This window comes from Geotrypetes seraphini, chromosome 9 (assembly GCF_902459505.1).
Source record: "Geotrypetes seraphini chromosome 9, aGeoSer1.1, whole genome shotgun sequence".
NCBI lineage: Eukaryota > Metazoa > Chordata > Amphibia > Gymnophiona > Dermophiidae > Geotrypetes > Geotrypetes seraphini.
In genome coordinates, this window is record NC_047092.1 from 100,492,565 (window position 1) to 100,512,213 (window position 19,649).

The following is a 19,649-nucleotide window of genomic DNA, read 5'->3' on the forward strand; positions in this document are numbered from 1 at the left end:
AATTGATGTCGGGGAGAAGGCTTGTGGGCTGGTGCCTGGGCGTTCCCTTCCGGAAGTTACAGCAGCGGCAGGCAGTTAAGTTGGGAGAGATTGCAGGCTCCATGAACCCCTGTCCCGTTGTCCCCACGCACTGCCCAGAAAACAGGACATTTCAGCATCCCAAAGCTGTGCGTGTGGACAACAGGACGGTCCCGTTGAAAACGGGACGTATGGTCACATTAGGCATGGTGGAGGGGGAGGGTGAAGGTTATCAGATGGCGATCAGAGATGGGGAGCAGTGAGATAGAGAAGTTAGAGAAAGTGCAGTTGGAGAAAAAGATAAGATCAAGGCAGTGAGTGGGGGTTGTGGAGCAAAGCTGGTTATCTAGTTGAGAAATGTTTTGTTATTAAAAAAAAATATATTGCTATTTTGTTTTTCATTTCTTTATATTGAAGTGGACAAGAGCATCAGCCACATTACTTTATCCAAACATGTACTGTACAAATGAAATGTGTATTGCAAGCATTTCTGAGTTTCATTTCATCAGGACCTTGCTTCCCCTAGAGGGCGCTTTCAGCACAGCCGTCAGGAGATGGAGGAGGAGGTTATTTGTGGTTAACTTTGACACCAGGGGAATCTGAAACTCTCACATTATTGGCATAGCAGTTAGCTGGCAAGCCCAGCCTCTTAGTCTTGATGATGCATGTTCTATTAGTACAGGAGGAGCTAGGCTGGAGCATTCAGAGCTTGTGTTAGCAGGGAGCGAGCAGCGTCTTTCCTCCCTCTTTGCATCTATATTTTTTTTAGGTTGACTGAGAAGATCTTATTCTAAATATCGGAATCTGATCCTTATTGAATCTCCTGTCTTTCACACTATGAGTTGGTAAGTTTCTTACCAGCCTTTTAAAAATTCTAGTAAAGGAATTTGTGATATATTAACTAATTAGGGGGGGAAGTTCAGTCTGGGCTACTGTTAAGACAGGTTAATTTACTACAAGTTGTGCTATTTTAGCATAGGGTCCCATTTCATATGCAATGAGATCTGTGCTAAAATAGCACAGCTTGTAGCAAAACATCACTCATCTTAGGGGGGAAAACAACATGGACTACCGTTAAGACAGGATATTTTACCACAGGGTCTCCATATAAAATGAGACCTTGTGCTACAATAACCCGCTTTAAAGGTAGCACACGTTGATAATTTCCCCCCCTTAATGAATTCGGAGACAATCGCAGCCTTTTTTTTCTTCAAGCTGAAAAAGGATTTAAAGTTATACAAAAAATTGAGTAACTTATTTTCGCTATTGATGGGCAAGTGGTTCATTTGTAGAAAGAAGGGTGTGCTTGCTGTACCTTTCTGCCTTTTGTATCACCATGATATAACGGTAGTAAAGCTCTCTGCATGTCTTATTTTTAACCTAAGTTTAGGGAAATTATTTCTCTTTTTGTGATGTTTTGTGAATGCTTTCTGCGAGTTTTGCAACCCTTCTCATTTCCAAAGAATGTTAATTGCCGAACTAACCCCTGTGATGTCATGGCCGAAGTATTTGGAAAACAAAGACAGAGCAGGAAAAGGGAGAGGTATGCCGGAGGAGGTTTAGATTTGATTAGGTTTTATGACTTTTTAGCCTGCATTATTTCTGTAATGCAAATTTAATTTTAAGAAAAAAGGGCTTCCTACCCAGCAATTTTTAAAAGGTTTGTATGTAATTATGTGCAGGTTGTAAAGGAGAATTGATTCATATGACACCTAGGAAAATTATTCATTTCAACAGACAGGCAAATCATCTATCTAAAGTCACTTATCATCAACCTCTGTATTAGTTTCAAAAACATTTTCCAAGAAAGGCTTATCCTGAAGAAAAATCTCCAGCTGAGATGGATCCACAAGCACAAACTTATTATTACCATACGATATTAAACATTTGCATGGGAATTTAAGAAAAAAAAGTAGCTCTCAAAGCCAAAACTTTAGGCTTAAGCTGTAGGAACTCGAGAAATGGGCTGCGACATGGCAAATGAGGTTCCACGTGGATAAGTGTAAAGTGATGCATCTCGGTAACAAAAATCTTATACACGAATACAGGATGTCTGGTGCGGTATTCGGAGAGACCCCCCAGGAAAGAGACTTGGGAGTACTGGTCGACAAGCCGATGAAGCCGTCCGCGCAATGCGTGGTGGCGGTGAAAAGGGAAAACAGAATGCTAGGAATGATTAAGAAGGAGATCACGAACAGATCGGAGAAGGTTATCATGCCGCTGTACCGGGTCATGGTACGCCCTCACCTGGAATACTGCGTCCAGAACTGGTCGCCGTACATGAAGAAGGACATAGTATTACTTGGAAGGGTGTAGAGAAGAGCGACTAAAATGGTTAAGGGGCTGGAGGAGTTGCCGTACAGTGAGAGATTAGAGAAACTCGGCCTCTTCTTCCTTGAAAAGAGGAGACTGAGAGGGGATTTGATCGATATATTAAAAATACTGAAGGGAATAGACTTAGTAGAGAAAGACAGACTGTTCACACCCTCCAAGGTAGGGAGAACGAGAGGGCACTCTCTAAAGTTGAAAGGGGATAGATTCCGTACAAACATAAGGAAGTTCGTCTTCACCCAGAGAGTGGTAGAAAACTTGAATGCTCCTCTGGAGTCTGTCATAGGGGAAAACACCCTCCAGGGATTCAAGACTAAGTTAGACAAGTTCCTGCTGAGCCAGAACTTACGCAGGTAGGGCTAGTCTCAGTTACTGGTCTTTGACCTAAGGGCCGTCGCGTGAGCGGACTGCTGGGCATGATGGACCACTGGTCTGACCCAACAGTGGCAATTCTTATGTTATATTCAATTGCTGTTGTATGTACAGGTATATGTATTAGAAATAATTACTCGGTCTCTAATCATTGGTGGAGTGTAAAGAAGTCGTCTACTTTGGGGGGGGAGGGGTAAATCATGACTGCAATCAGGTCTGCAGTACAAACAACTGCTTTCCACATAGTATGTTATCATATATGATATGAAGGAGATGTTTCATGTATGAGGGAAAGTGTGGAAGAAAACAACCTCAGCTTGCAATTAGAATTTTCAAGAATATGTATTAAATATGAGTTTAAGTTGGAGGGGCATGAAGAGATCCATTTAGTTTACAAATTTCACATTTACTATAACTTATCTTTCACTTCAGTATAATATCACTCAAATATCAGTATTTCATTACTTATATCAGTTTCATTACATAGCCATTCATCTTTACAGTTCAAAGGAGGCAACAAAACAATAGAGGAGTTCTGGATTTTAATTCAGTGAAATCATAGTTAAGTCAAATAGTTCCTTTCATATCAAGTGGAGAGGATAATATAAATTTCCCCAGAGATCTAGAGTAGGGGTGTCAAAGTCCCTCCTTGAAGGCTGCAATCCAGTCGGGTTTTCAGGATTTCCCCAATTAATATGCATGAGATCTATTTGCATGCACTGCTTTCATTGTATGCTAATAGATCTCATGCATACTCATTGGGGAAATCCTGAAAACCGGACTGGATTGCGGCCTTCGAGGAGGGACTTTGACACCCCTGGTCTAGAGAAAGAATAATGTAATTTATTACACATCTCAAATGCTCTAGAATTCATGGGTAGGCAATTCCGGTCCTCGAGAGCTGGAGCCAGGTCAGGTTTTCAGGATATCCACAATAAATATGTATGAGATAGATTTGCATCTCAAGGAGGCAGTGCATGCAAATCCATCTCATACATATTCATTGTGGATATCCTGAAAACCTGAACTGGCTCTGGCTCTCGAGGACCGAATTGCCTACCCCTGCGTCTAGATCAGTGATTCCCAACCCTGTCTTGGAGGAACACCAGGCCAATCGGGTTTTCAGGCTAGCCCTAATGAATATGCATGAGAGAGATTTGCATATGATGGAAGTGATAGGCATGCAAATTTGCTTCATGCATATTCATTAGGGCTAGCCTGAAAACCCAATTGGCCTGGTGTTCCTCCAAGACAGGGTTGGGAATCACTGATCTAGACGCAGGGGTAGGCAATTCGGTCCTCGAGAGCCAGAGCCAGTTCAGGTTTTCAGGATATCCACAATGAATATGTATGAGATGGATTTGCATGCACTGCCTCCTTGAGATGCAAATCTATCTCATACATATTTATTGTGGATATCCTGAAAACCTGACCTGGCTCCAGCTCTCGAGGACCGGAATTGCCTACCCATGAATTCTAGAGCATTTGAGATGTGTAATAAATTACATTATTCTTTCTCTAGACCAGGGGTGTCAAAGTCCCTCCTCGAAGGCCGCAATCCAGTCCGGTTTTCAGGATTTCCCCAATGAGTATGCATGAGATCTATTAGCATACAATGAAAGCCTGTCCTGGTGTTCCTCCAGGACAGGGTTGGGAATCACTGGTCTAGATTGAAGTGGCCTGCATGCATTTTTGGTTTGGTTTTGGGGGGGGTATTTATCGTATTCTTTGAATATAATTGTTTTATATGTGTAACAGTTCTTTCTATTCCTTCTCAGCACTCATATCTTATTCTCGATGGCAAGGGTAGGGAACTCTGGTCCTTGAGAGCCGTATTCCAGTCGGATTTTCAGGATTTCCCCAATGAATATGCATGAGATCTATTTGCATGTACTGCTTTCAATGCATATTCATTGGGGAAATCCTGAAAATCCGACTGGAATACGGCTCTCAAGGACCGGAGTTCCCTACCCCTGCTCTATGGGTATCCACACATGCATGTGTGAGAACTCCCCACCTGGATTATTTTTTAAAATACCAGCTTTGGGATTGGCCTGTCTCAGGGCCATCTACTTTGATTGATGAACATAAGAAGTTGCCTCTGCTGAGTCAGACCAGAGGTCCATCGCGCCCAGCAGTCCGCACCTGCGGTGGCCCATCAGGCCCATGACCTGTACAGTGATCATTGTCTGAACCCTTAAATCCCCTTGGTCTCTATCTATACTCTCTCTATATCCCATCTCTACCTCTATCTGTATCCCTCAATCCCCCTATCTTTCAGGAATTTATCTAATCCTTCTTTAAAACCCTGTAGTGTACTCTGTCCTATCACAGCCTCCGGCAGTGCGTTCCATGTGTCCACTACCCTTTGAGTGAAAAAGAACTTCCTAGCATTGGTTCTAAACCTGTCCCCTTTCAGCTTCTCCGAGTGCCCCCTTGTACTTGTGGGCCCCATTAGTCTGAAGAATCTATCTCTGTCTACCTTCTTGATACCTCTCATGATCTTGAAAGTCACTATCATGTCTCCTCTGAGTCTCCGCTTTTCCAGGGAGAAGAGCCCCAGCCTTTCTAACCTGTCTGCATATGAAAGGTTTTCCATGCCTTTTATCATTTTTGTCGCTCTTCTCTGAACCCTCTCAAGCATCACCATGTCCTTCTTGAGGTACGGCGACCAATACTGGACACAGTACTCCAGGTGCAGGCGCACCATCGCTCGATACAGCGGCATGATGACTTCCTTCGTCCTGGTTGTGATACCCTTCTTAATAATACCCAACATTCTATTTGCTTTCTTTGAGGCTGCTGCACATTGTTCCGTTGATTTCATTGTTGTATCCACTAGCACACCCAAGTCCTTTTCAAGGTTGCTTTCCCCTAGCACCGATCCCCCCATTTTGTAGCTGAACATCGGGTTCTTTTTCCCTATATGCATGACCTTGCATTTCTCTGTATTAAATCGCATTTGCCATTTGTTTGCCCACTCTTCCAGTTTGTTTAGGTCCCTTTGTAGGTCTTCGCATTCCTCCGCGGTCCTAACCCTGCTGTAGTTTGGTGTCATCTGCAAATTTTATAACTTCACACTTCGTCCCCGTTTCCAGGTCATTTATAAACACATTGAACAGCAGCGGTCTGAGCACTGACCCCTGTGGAACACCGCTCGTGACCCTCCGCCAGTCCGAGTATTGTCCCTTCACCCCAACCCTTTGTTTTCTGCCTGCCAACCATTGTTTAATCCATCTGTATATATCCCCTTCCACCCCGTGGTTTTGCAGTTTCCTAAGTAGTCGCTCATGGGGTACCTTGTCAAAGGCTTTTTGGAAGTCGAGGTAAATGATGTCTATGGGTTCCCCTTTGTCCAACTTGCTGTTTATACCTTCAAAGAAGTGCAGTAAGTTTGTTTGGCACGACCTTCCCCTGCAGAAGCCATGTTGGCTCTCTTTCAGTTGTCCGTTTGTTTCTATGTGCTCACAGATGCTGTCCTTTATCAGTGCTTCCATCATCTTGCCCGGAACTGAAGTCAAGCTTACCGGCCTGTAGTTCCCGGGGTCACCCCTTGATCCCTTTTTAAAAATAGGTGTGACGTTAGCTATTTTCCAGTCCTCTGGGATCTCCCCCGTTTTCAAGGATAGGTCACAAATTTGTCGGAGTGTTTCCGCTATTTCGTTTCTTAGCTCTTTTAGAACCCTTGGGTGGATTCCATCCGGGCCCGGCAATTTGTCGCTTTTCAGTCTATCTATCTGCTGGAGGACATCCTCATGGCTTATCTCTATATGCGCCAGTTTTTCTTCTCGATCTCCACTTATGATCTCTTCGGGTTCTGGTATATAGGATGTGTCCTCGCTTATGAAGACCGACGAGAAGAATTTGTTCAACCTGTCAGCTACCTCTTTTTCCTCCTTTACCACTCCCTTTCTGTCTCCATCATCCAACGGTCCTACTTCCTCCCTCGCCGGTTGCCTCTCTTTAACATATCTGAAGAACGTTTTGAAGTTTTTTGCTTCCCCAGCCAGCCTCTCTTCGTATTCTCTTTTTGCTTTCCTAACCACTCGGTGACAGTTTTTCTGGTATGTTTTATGTTCCTTCCGGTTTTCCTCGGTTTGGTCCTTTTTCCATTTTCGGAAAGATTTCTTCTTGTCACCTATCGCCTTCTTCACTTCATTTGTTATCCATACCGGGTCCTTTGTTCGATTTTTTATTTTTTTTTGCCTCCTTTCCTAAACCTGGGGATGTACAGGTTTTGTGCTTCTTGCACCGTGTCTTTGAATAGGGACCAAGCTTTCTCTACGGTCTCCATTCGTATTGAGCCTTTTTTTAGTTTCTTTCTCACCATTGCTCTCATAGCATCGTAGTTCCATTTCTTGAAATTGAACGCCGTTGCTGTGGTTCTCTTCACTTTGGATGTTCCTACCTCTAATTTGTACCAGATCATGTCGTGGTCGCTGTTTCCCAGTGGTCCTCCTACCACCACTTCCTTTGCAGGTCCCCCTAGCCCATTGAGGATTATGTCGAGAGTGGCATCCCCTCGCGTTGATTCCTTGACAAGCTGTTCCATGAAGCAGTCTCTCACAGCCTCCAGGAATTCTGTTTCCCTTGCGCAGTTTGAGTTTCCAAGGCTCCAGTCTATCCCGGGGTAGTTGAAATCCCCCATCACTATCACCCTTCCGCTTTTGCATTCCCGCCTCAATTCTGCTTCCAGCTCTTTGTCGTTCGCTTCCGTTTGTCCAGGAGGGCGATTGTACAGTCCCAATTTTATGTCAGCTCCATTTCCTCTTGGTAATTTAACCCATAATGATTCCAGTCCTTCCGCCCTTGCTGCCGTATCCATTCTGGTCGACTGAATGGTGTCCTTTATGTACAGTGCTATTCCTCCACCCTTCTTGTAAGTTCTGTCTCTCCTGTAGAGTTTGTACCCTGGCAGTACTACGTCCCATTTGTTGTCCTCAGTCCACCATGTTTCAGTGATTCCAATAATGTCTAGGTCCTCGTTTTTGGCCATGACTTCCAGTTCTCCCATTTTGGTCCTTAGGCTCCTTGCGTTTGTGTATAAGCAGTTTAAGTTCTGATTTTTTCTCTTCCCTGCTGTTCTTCCTTGTGAATTGTTCTTCTTGCCGTCCTCCTCATGGGCTGTCAGCCCCTGAATTTCGTTTTGTTCTTCCTCATCCTGCGGTGCATCTTCTTTGTCCTTAGCCTGTTTCCTCGTTTCCATCTGTTTCTCCATCTCCCGCGGTTTGCTCCCCTTATTGGTCTCTAGTTCCACTTGACTCTTGGACCCCTGTAGTTTATCATTTGTTTCTTCCCAGCATTTTTCCCTCTCAGTATCTTCAGTGGATACTCTTGTCCGAAGCGACGATGTCAGGTCGACTGTCGGCTTTCCCCTTCTTCTCAGTTTAAAGCCTTCTCTATTTCTCTCTTGACGTTGTTCGCCAGCAGTCTTGTTCCTGCTGCGCTCAGGTGCAGTCCGTCCCTCCTGTAGAGCTTGTTCTTCCCCCAACTTGCCACTGTTCTGAATTCTAAGAGAATATTAATGGGAATCAGTTTAGTGTAGCATACAGTGGAATGTCAAATTAATGATTAAGCTTCATTTCAACAGGATGGAGCAATCCTGAGAATGTCAGTTTATAACTACATAATTTAGAGAAACAGCACACAGAGAGAATTCAGAGGACACTCATACACCCTTAGCCCTCTCTCATATTGTGCAAACCTCAGGCATTAATGTTTCTTCACAGTTACTGATGAAATGGGCCAATGATTGTAAATTATTTTGTAATTGCCTTTGCTATTTTGATGCCACCCAAAGACTAATGTACAAGAATTTATATACCTGTTTTACAATGGGTTCTTTTCATTATTTTACCACTGAAAGATGTGACTTAGGAAGACTAATTCCATGTGCCAGAAAGCTTTAGGGACCTAGGTAAGCTAGCTTTACAAATAGCTGGCTCCTAGAACAGCTACTTCAAACTTGTGGGTTGAACATTCATGTTTGGAAAAATAATCAAATCATTTGGGAAAAGCACTATAAAATATAAAGATATAAAATTATTTAATGGCAAAATGAAATAAAGTGCAATGTTATTAAAATTTGATGAAGAGACAGACCACTTACATCATTTTTGAGTTGGTCACAGAAACTGTAAGGAATTTGGCATATTAGAATAAAACACTGATTTTGAAATTCTAATTAAATACATCTGGAATTCTGATTGTAATGGAGTTTGGGTTGTCAGCTCTATAGGCTACCAGGTAGCATTCATTTAAGCTTAGCCAGCTCTGTTCCTTCAACCCTGCCTGCAGGAAATGCTGCAAGGGGAAGTGGAAAAACAAGGAACCTAGTATGACCAAGCATTCCTAAGAGACATCCCCAGAAGTAACAGGTCAAAGGAGGGGAGAAATGGTGAATAATATGGGTAAGCAATCTATATGACAGGAAAATTAGGTACAGATGCAGCAATGGGCCTGATCTAAGATGGGTTAGCAAAGTGTTATCTGTCCTTTAATAGCCATTTAACCTCACAAACACTAAAAATCACCACATTAATACTAATGTTACAACACTAATCCTGTCGTCTTGTGTCAGAAAATTGTGTCTGGAAGGATACATATATGTATATTGATGATGCTCGTGCATATACAGTATTTGCATATCTGTGATTTATGACTAGAAACAAAAATGTGCATACATGGTTTAACTGATAGACTGGTGCTGGCCTAGGGTCCTACTTGGCCACCATTTTATAAAGACATTTAGGTGCCTATGTATCTTTACAAAATACAATAAAACCTTGGTTTGCGAGCATAATTCGTTCCGAAACCATGCTTGTAATCCAAAACACTCGTATATCAAAGCAAATTTCCCCACAAGAAATAATGGAAACTCAGACGATTCATTCCACAACCCAAAAACTTTAATACAAAATACTGTATGTATTCGCATTGCAAGACGTCACTCGTTTAGAACAGTCACTACACTCCCACAGCGTCTGAGGGGGAAGAACCATCAGCTCAATTGTGAGGATGTGACGCGTGTATACTGTATGTACTCTTCTTGCAAGACATTGCTTGTTTATCAAGTTAAAAACTTAAAATGTTTTGCTTGTCTTGGAAAACACTTGCAAACCAAGTTACTTGCAATCCAAGGTTTTACTGTACTAGCATAAGCAACAGAAATCACACCTACCATGCATATATAAATTAGAATATTTTATAATCTATGCAAGTGCTTGTGAATTCCATGAATGCTTTTCCCAAACTCTGATCCTGTACATGCTTACTGGCAAAGTACACACCTCATGTAATCAAGTGTACTTTAATTCAGTTTGATATTTTATAAGGCTATTTACATTGTATGTCATCACATATGTGCACAAATGACTTTATAAAATGACCCCCATAGGGTTACCATATGGCTCCAGAAAAAAAGAGGACAGATTGAGATATCCATGTTTGAAAGCAATGGAAGTAAAACCCAGATGTCTCAATCCATCCTCCATGTTCCTGAAGTATTTAGGTAACCGACCTGTACAATCTTAGTCCACAATATCTGATCTCTAGAGCTGTTTATCTCTAGCTCTTGTTTGTTAATTCTACTCAGTCTGTAGCATTTTTTAATCATTGTAAACCACATAGAACTTCACGGTCCTGCGGTATATAAACTGTTATTATTATTATTTTCTGCAGTCATATGGTAACCCTAAGCATAGTGGTATCATTTGCTTCTAGCTTAAAATATTGTTTTTATTTACTTGCACAATGTTGAAGAACAGAAGATTAAGAGGTGTCCTCTCGGTTGCCGCAAAGAAGTGGGTTCTCTGATGCAGCCGTGGGTGGCGAAATGCGTTAGAACCCCGCATTGCCAATAACAGCTGAACTTTTTTGTTTCACCAAGCAATGAACTCTTAGCCATTTAATTTAAAACTTATATCAATGAAGCCGACATCATGGAATAACACCAAGCATATTATTAAAAGTCAAAACCATAAAAAAATAACAAAATAAGAATTAAATAATAAGAGGAAAGGTTTACTAGTGGAAGTAGTGGAAGTGCAGTGATAGACCAAGGGGGGTCACATTTTGGGGCATGTCCCTGTTTGCAGGTCCTCTACCTGAAGGTTCTGAGCACTCCTAAGGTAATCAACAAAATTTAAAACACACAAACTAAGAAGGGGATTGGTAGTATATTTTGTTTATACCATATGAATACTATAGTAATAACTGGTCTGATAAGGTGCTTGATCCAGAGTATTAACATGGTAAAAGCCAGACCAAGGAATTCTAAATCCAACATGTAAGAATTGTACAGTAATAGCAGTTCATAGTGTTGGAGTATTACCACAAAAATACAGTGGTAATACAAAGACCTACTATTCCAGACTCTTTCTATAATGAAACTCAATTGTTTGGAATCAGAGTAGTTTTAGTATATTCCATAAGCAAGCCTCTAATTTTGGTAAAGTGCCTCTATCCAAACTAGAGAATGTCATATCATATGTCTGATAGTATATTTTCCTTTTTCTGCAGGCTCTCTGGTGTGGTTATCAGACCTTAAAGCATCAAGAATATTTTGTGAGATTTTTTTTGTGTTGGGTTTCATTGCTTTTCACAAGGATGAGGACAGCAGAGGATTCTTCAGGAACAGTCTTACACCGTCTCATCCAGGAACAACTGAGGTATGGCAACTTGACAGAGAACCAGACATTGCTAGCCATCCAGCAACAGGCTCTACGTAGTGGGGGTGGCAGCAATGGAAGCCCTCAGTCCTCTCTGGAGAGTCTTACCCAGGAAGAGACCCAGATAGTACAGCATTCCAAACGGCAAGAACCCCAGGGACAAGAGCATCAATGTGACCACTTTTACCTGGAGAATCCTGTGCATCAAGTCTACCAATTCCAGCATAAGGGAGAGGAGCTTCCTACCTATGAAGAAGCTAAAATCCATTCCCAGTACTATGCCTCACGAGGGCAAGCCTGCCATAGAGCCCATGCTATCCAGGGTCTACACTGTGCTGGAAGCACCACCCAGATTGATGGATGCCAAGATGAGTCCCTGAAAGAACTGAAGCATGGCCATGTGAGGTCATTAAGTGAGCGCCTTATGCAGATGTCCTTGGAAAGGAATGGCACGAAAAGTCAAAATCGCATGAGCTCCTCTCTAAGCTATCCACAGCTTTCTAGGCACTATCAGCTATCTACCTCCAGGGAATCACACACCAGGAAACTGGAGCCATCTGGACCCCCTCCAGATTTCCCAGTCTTTGTTGCATCCCAGAAGCCATCCATCACATACTCATTGGAATCTAGGCAGTATTCTAGAGAATGTGATATCTTCCAGCAGCCTGAACTCAGGTAAACAAATTTTCTCTAATTCTAGTGGCATTGAGTATTAGAAACATAACAGCAGATAAAGGCTATGTGGCCCATTCAGTCTGCCCATCCATATCATCTATCTATTCCTTTCCCTAAGAGCGATCTCAGGTGCTTGTCCCACAATTTCTTGAATTCAGACATAGTCTTTTTCTTGGTTTCTACAACCTCCACCTGGAGGCCATTCTATGACACCACTTTTCTTTCTATAAAAAAAGTATTTCCTTAGATTAAGAACATAAGAAATGCCTCCGCTGGGTCAGACCCGAGGTCCATCGCGCCCAGCAGTCCGCTCACGCGGCGGCCCAACAGGTTCAGGACCTGTGCAGTAAATTTCTATCTATACCCCACTATCCCCTTTTCCAGCAGGAATTTGTCCAAACCTTTCTTAAACCCCAGTACTGTACTCTGCCCTATAACTTCCTCTGGAATTGTATTCCAGGTGTCCACCACCCGTTGTGTAAAGAAGAATTTCCTAGCATTAGTTTTGAATTTGCCTCCTTTCAACTTTTCCGAATGCCCTCTTGTTTTTTTATTCTCTGAAAGTTTGAAGAATCTGTCCCTCTCTAATCTCTCTATGCCCTTCATGATCTTGTAAGTCTCTATCATATCCCCTCTTAATCTTCTCTTTTCTAGGGAAAAGAGTCCCAGTTTTTCCAATCTCTCAGCATATGAAAGGCTTTCCATCCCCTTAATCAGTCGTGTCGCTCTCCTCTGAACTCTCTCGAGCAATGCCATATCCTTCTTAAGGTACGGTGACCAATACTGGACGCAGTACTCAAGATGTGGGCGCACCATTGCCCGATACAGCGGCAGGATAACTTCTTTCGTTCTGGTTGTAATACCTTTCTTGATTATACCTAGCATTCTATTTGCTCTCTTAGCGGCAGCTGCGCACTGTGCTGTCGGCTTCATTGTCATGTCTACCATCACCCCCAAGTCCCTTTCTTGGGCACTCTCATTCAAAAACTTCCCTCCCATCGCATAATTATACCTCGAGTTTTTGCTTCCCACATGCAATACTTTACACTTCCCAACATTGAATTTCATCTGCCATCTCTCTGCCCATTCCCCTAGTTTGTCCAAGTCTCTTTGCAATTCTTCGCAGTCCTCCTTTGTCCGAGCTCTACTAAATAGTTTGGTGTCGTCCGCAAATTTTATTATCTCACACTTCGTCCCTGTTTCTAGATCATTTATGAATATGTTAAAAAGCAGTGGCCCGAGCACCGAGCCCTGCGGAACACCACTCGTGACCTTTCTCCAGTCTGAGTAGTGGCCCTTCACCCCTACCCTCTGTTTCCTACCTTCTAACCAGTTTCTGATCCATCTATGCACGTCTCCGTCCACCCCATGGTTCTTCAGTTTCCGGAGTAGACGTTCATGAGGCACTTTGTCAAAGGCTTTCTGGAAATCTAGGTATATGATGTCTATGGGGTCTCCTCTGTCCATTTGTTTGTTAATTCCTTCGAAGAAGTGCAGTAAGTTAGTCAGGCACGATCTTCCCCTGCAGAAACCATGTTGGCTGGTTTTCAGAAGTTCGTTTCTTTCAAAATGTTCATCGATGTTTTCTTTTATCAGTGCTTCCGCCATTTTCCCCGGAACCGAGGTCAGACTCACCGGTCTGTAGTTTCCCGGGTCCCCTCTTGATCCCTTTTTAAAGATGGGCGTTACGTTGGCTATCTTCCAATCCTCCGGAATCACACCTGTTTTCAGAGATAGGTTGCAAATTTGCTGCAGTAGTTCTGCTATTTCCTCCTTTAGTTCCTTCAGAACCCTTGGATGGATTCCATCCGGACCCGGCGATTTGTCAGTTTTTAGTTTTTCTATCTGCCTGCGCACCTCATCAAGGCTCACTTCCATGGATGTTAACTTTTGTGCTTGATTTCCCTTAAAGATTTGTTCAGGTTCCGGTATGTTGGTTGTGTCTTCGCTTGTAAATACCGATGAAAAGAACATGTTAAGTCTTTCTGCGACCTCTTTCTCTTCCTTCACCGCTCCCTTCCGGTCTCCGTCGTCCAGTGGTCCCACCTCTTCCCTAGCCGGCTGTTTCCCTTTAATATATCTAAAGAACGGCTTGAAATTTCGTGCTTCCCTGGCTAGCCGCTCTTCATACTCTTTTTTGGCTTTTCGAACCACACGATGACATTCCTTTTGATACTTTCTGTGTTCTTTCCAGTTTCCCTCAGATTTGTCCTTCTTCCATTTTCTGAATGAGTTTTTCTTATTGCCTATCGCTTCCTTCACTATTTTAGTTATCCACGCCGGGTCTTTTGTTCGACTCTTGTTGCACCCTTTTCTGAATTTGGGGATATACAGATTTTGCGCCTCACTCACTGTATTCTTGAAAAAGGATCAGGCATGTTCTACTGTATGCCATTTTTTGGAAGTGTTCCTAAGTTTCTTCTTTACCATTCTTCTCATTGCTTCGTAGTTTCCCTTCTTGAAGTTAAAAGTTGTCGCTATGGTTCTCTTTCCTTTCAGTATTCCTATTTCCACCTTGAACTTGATCATATTATGATCGCTGTTTCCCAACGGTCCCACTACTTCCACTTCCTTTGCAGGTCCCCTTAGCCCATTTAGGATTAAATCCAGAGTGGCATTTCCTCTCGTCGGTTCTCTAACAAGCTGCTCCATGAAGCAATCTTGTACAGCCTCCAGAAAGTCTGCCTCCCTGGCGCATCTTGAGCTTCCAAGACTCCAGTCTATCCCAGGGTAGTTGAAGTCTCCCATAATAACTGTGTTACCGCTTTTACATTCTCGCTTCATCTCGGCTTCCATTTCTTCATCGATTTCTCCGGTTTGCCCGGGTGGACGATAGTATAGACCTATCTTTATTTCAGGCCCTTTCCTTCCTGGTATTTTAACCCATAGCGATTCTAGCTTGTTGGCCGTCTCTGCTATGTCCATTCTTGTCGATTGTATGTTTTCTTTTATGTATAGTGCTATTCCTCTGCCTTTCTGTCCTAATCTGTCTCGGCGATAGAGTTTGTACCCCGGCAGTGCTGTATCCCATCTGCTTTCCTCATTCCACCATGTTTCGGAGATTCCAATGATGTCTATGTTCTCTGCAATAGCCATGGCTTCTAATTCTCCCATTTTGTTTCTTAGGCTCCTTGCATTAGTATATATGCAATTTAGCTCCTGGATTTTTGTTGCCTTCATTTCCTTTCCCTGTGTTTTGGTCATTAGATTCTTCTCTTTGGTTGTGATCTTTCTAATCTCCTCTCCTTTGTTTGTCGACTCCTGTAATTTGTCCCTTGTCTCATCCCAGCCTTTTATCTCCTTAGTATCTTCACAAGATACCTTTTTCCGAATCATCGACGCTTGGTCGACTGTCGGCTTTCCCCTTCTTGTTAGTTTAAAGCCTGTTCTATTCCTCTCTTGATGTTGTTTGCTAGAAGTCTAGTTCCCTCTGCGCTCAGGTGCAGTCCATCTCTCCTGTAGAGCTTGCTCTTGCCCCAGAACGTCGTCCAGTTCCTCACGAAGTGGAATCCTTCTTCCTCACACCATCTCCTTATCCATGCATTTATTGATTGTAGTTCCTCTTGCCTTTTCACATCTGCCCTTGGCACTGGTAGGATCTCTGAGAACGCTATCTTCTGGGTCCTCATCTTCAGCTTCATTCCCAGAATCTTGAACTGTTCTATCAGTGTGTTTCTTCTATAGTCCCTCCTGCTGACATCGTTCGTCCCGATGTGGATCATTACTGTAGTCTCTTCCGTCTCCGCTCCTTCCAGGATCTTTCCAATTTTGTCCACGATGTCCTTGGCTCTCGCTCCCGGGAGGCAGGTCACCAGTCGGTCCTCTCTCCCTCCTGCTATGTGGCTGTCCACCTGCCTCAGGATCGAGTCCCCCACTAGGATTGCTGACCTTCCCTTCTTCAATGTTCGCTTCGGTCTCAGGTCGATGTCCTCGGTATGTTTCTCTCTTTCTTCCTCTGGGCATCGACTGGTCAATTTCTCGCCTTCTTGCGTTTTTCCTCCGTCGGTGTCTTCTTTGTGGTCTTCTGTTTCTTGCTCTCCCTTCGATGTTGCTGTAACTCCTTCTTTCATCTGAAGTTCGTTCTCTTCCACCCTCTTTCTGTATGCCTCTTCAATGAATTTCTCGAGTTCCCTGACTTCCTCCTCGATGTGCCTCTCGCTGCTGAAGTCTTCAGTTGTCCTGATTGGGTCGTCCGTGGTGTAAAGTCCTTCTAGCTCCTGTATCCTGTCCTCTAGTCGCTTGACTTCCTTCTTCAAGCTTTCCAGCTCCTGACACCGACGAGGGGAGGTAGTCATACATATGACAGTCGGTGCAGAACACTGGAAAGCTCATCTTCTGGTTTCCCTCTGCTTCCATAGTTGTTCCTACTTTAATATAACACTTTAAGACTACGTGTTCCTTTTGAGCCTGCTTCTTTCTGCACCTGCTTTTTGCCTTACTGCCTACTTCTTGTGTGTGCTGTGTTTGTTCTACCTTACCTTACTGTTGCTTGTGTGTGTTCGTTCCTTCTGCGCCTGCTTCTTCTGTTCCCTTCAGTCTTTCTCTGGTGCTCCTGGGTGTAGTAACTCGCGCGCCTTCGCCGGGCGCCGAGCGGCTGGGCGCCGCTGGCTCCTCCCCTTTAAGGGGGAGTCCGGCGCTGCCTGTGACGCGTGGGGGGGGGGGGCGGAGCGAACTCTCGCCGCTACCCCGAGCCTGCTGTCCTCCTGACTACTCTTGACTACAGCTTCGCACCGACGCTGCCTGCCTCCTCTCAGAGCAGTGAACAACAACCGCTTCCTGCTCCCCTTCTCAGCTCTCTCTTCGGCACCCTAAACTCCTGCACCTAAAACCTTTAACTTCATCCTTTGCCTTCTCATTCCAGTTTTCTTTCAATTGAAAGAGACTCGCCTCCTGTATATTTATCTACAGATGATCTTGTGATTCATTGTAGAAGAACTACTGCAGACAGTGACTTAGCTGTGAAAATTGCAGTCTGAAGTTGAACCATATTTGTTGAACACTTAAGGATGTTAATCCATTTTCAGCACATTCACAGCTTCTCAGAAAGATAGTTGGATTAAATTGTAATACCCATGTCCAGCCACACCTTTGCATCTCCTACTTGGGAACATTGGGGGATGTTTATTGTACAATTAGAATTGTTAATGCATGAAACTTCTCCACTTATAATCAAGTATGTGAGCATAAAATAAGGGAATGGGAAAATAAATATCAAGCCACAAAACACTGCCAACCAATGAAACTTGATCCAAAATACAGAGAATTAAAAAATGATCTAGAAACATAGAAAGATGACGGCAGAAAAGGGCTATAGCCTATCAAGTCTGCCCACTCTATTGACCCACCCCTTTAAGTCTACTGACCCCCTTAAGTATACTGCCACTCTACTGACCCACCCCTTCAAGTCTATACCCTAGTGACCTTATTCCTTGACTTGACCCTCGTAGGGATCCCACATAGGTATCCCATTTATTCTTAAAGTCTGGGATGCTGTTGGCCTCGATCACCTGCACTGGAAGCTTGTTCCAATGATCAATCACTCTTTCCGTGAAGAAGTACTTCCTGGCGTCTCCATGAAATTTCCCTCCCCTGAGTTTGAGCGGATGCCCTCTTGTGGCCGAGGGTCCTTTGAGAAGGAAAATATCATCTTCCACCTCGACACGTCCCGTGATATACTTAAATGTCTCAATCATGTCTCCCCTCTCCCTACGTTCTTTGAGAGTGTAGAGCTGCAATTTGTTCAGTCTTTCTTCGTACGAGAGACCCTTGAGCCCCGAGACCATCTTGGTGGCCATCCGCTGAACCGATTCAATTCTGAGCACATTTTTACAGTAATGTGGCCTCCAGAATTGCACACAGTATTCCAGATGAGGTCTCGCCATGGTTCTATACAATGGCATTATGACTTCAGGCTTCTAGTGAGTACTTGTAGAACAGGACTATCTCAAGCTTCTGCTCTCAGGGGCAACACTAGGGATGTAACATGGAATGCACTTGCTAATTAGAATTATCCAGTGTATATCAACCTGCAGTCTTCCCATAAACACTTGAAAGTCCAGAAGGAAAAGGTAGGGACATAGCCTAATCTTCCCATGGAGATCTTCCCACGGAGTTGCATTAAGATGAACATTTTTGAGAGTCTTTGCCTCTTCTTCTTCACACACCCTGCTCAACTTGATCCATAGTAGAGTAGAGTAGACTTCCTGCCTCCCACTTCTATGCAAGCTTAGCAGCTTCTACATCTTATTGTGAGATACATAAAACTAAATTTCCACGTTTGCTACTTACTATATATACCACCTATCAATGGAGATTGTATAAGTGGATTTTACATCAAGGTACTCAAGCATTTTCCTTATCTGTCCTGGCAGACTCGCAATATAATTAAATTTTACATTGTGAGCAATGTTTACTGGGTATTTTTCCCTTAGACACAAAATGGAAGAAGACCTTTAGTAAGTAGGTTAATTTGTTTTATCATTGATGCTTTAAAATAGGTGATTGTAATACCAAATCTTTCTGCTGATTCAGAACTGATACTTATCCCAGGACAAGCAGGCAGCATATTCTCTACATGTGGGTGACGTCATCCACGGAGCCCCGTCGCGGACAGCTTTTCAAGCAAACTTGATTGAAGATCTCAAAGTTTGCCAGTTTTGCACCATGCATGCGTGTGCCTTCCCGCTCCACTAGAGGGCGCGTCCCCTCCTAAGAACATAAGTATTGCCCCTGTCGGGTCAGACCAGAGGTCCATTGTGCCCGGCAATCTGCTCACGCGGCGGCCCCTCAGGTCCATGACCTGATGGTGCTCATAACCTAAAACTCTCTTATCCTTTTTGTTAATGTCCTGTAAAGTAACCCTCTATCTGTACCCTGCAATCCCCTTCGCTTCCAGGAAGTCATCCAGTCCCTTTTTGAACCCCAGTATTGTACTCTGTCCTATCACCTCACTTGGAAGCGCGTTCAAGGTGTCCACCACCCTCTGAGTGAAGAAGAACTTACTTGCATTCGTTTTGAATCTGTCCCCTCTCAGTTTTTCTGAATGACCTCTTGTTTTTGTTGTCCCTGCTAGTCTAAAGAATCTGCCCCTCTCCACCTTTTCTATGCCTTTCATGATTTTATAAGTCTGTATCATGTCTCCTTTCAGTCTCCGCTTTTCCAGGGTAAAGAGCCCCAGTTTGTCTAACCTTTCGGCATATGAAAGGTTCTCTATTCCCTTAATCATCCTTGTTGCTCTCCTCTGGATCCTATCAAGTATCGCCATGTCTTTCTTAAGGTACGGTGACCAGTATTGGATGCAGTATTCCAGATGTGGGCGCACCATCGCTCGATACAATGGCAGGATAACTTCCTTCGTTCTGGTAGTGAAACCTTTTTTGATAATGCCCAACATTCTGTTCGCTTTCTTTGAGGCCGCTGCACATTGCGTTGCTGGCTTCATTGTTATGTCCACCAATACCCCCAGGTCTTTTTCTAGGTTGCCTTTCCCCAGCACCCTCCCTCCCATCGTATAGCTGTACATGGGGTTCCCTTTCCCTATGTGCAAGACCTTATATTTCTCCACATTGAAGCTCATCTGCCATC

At 43.6% G+C, this 19,649-nt stretch overlaps 1 protein-coding gene across 4 annotated transcripts in view; it reads left to right on the forward strand.

Annotated features, from left to right (window-relative positions):
- Positions 1-594: 594 nt before the first annotated feature.
- The window catches only part of AMOTL2 (angiomotin like 2), a 370,109-nt gene continuing 351,054 nt past the window's right edge, over positions 595-19,649 (forward strand). For 3 of the 4 annotated variants that reach the window (XR_004540616.1, XM_033958123.1, XM_033958124.1), the window contains exons 1-2: positions 595-863; positions 11,242-12,065. Coding sequence is in view for 3 of the 4 variants with exons in the window: in XM_033958123.1 (XP_033814014.1) it covers positions 11,329-12,065 (737 nt within the window). In the remaining variant the exon portion in view is untranslated. The remainder of the gene's footprint in view (positions 864-11,241; positions 12,066-19,649) is intronic. The other variant, XM_033958122.1, reaches the window with a different exon arrangement.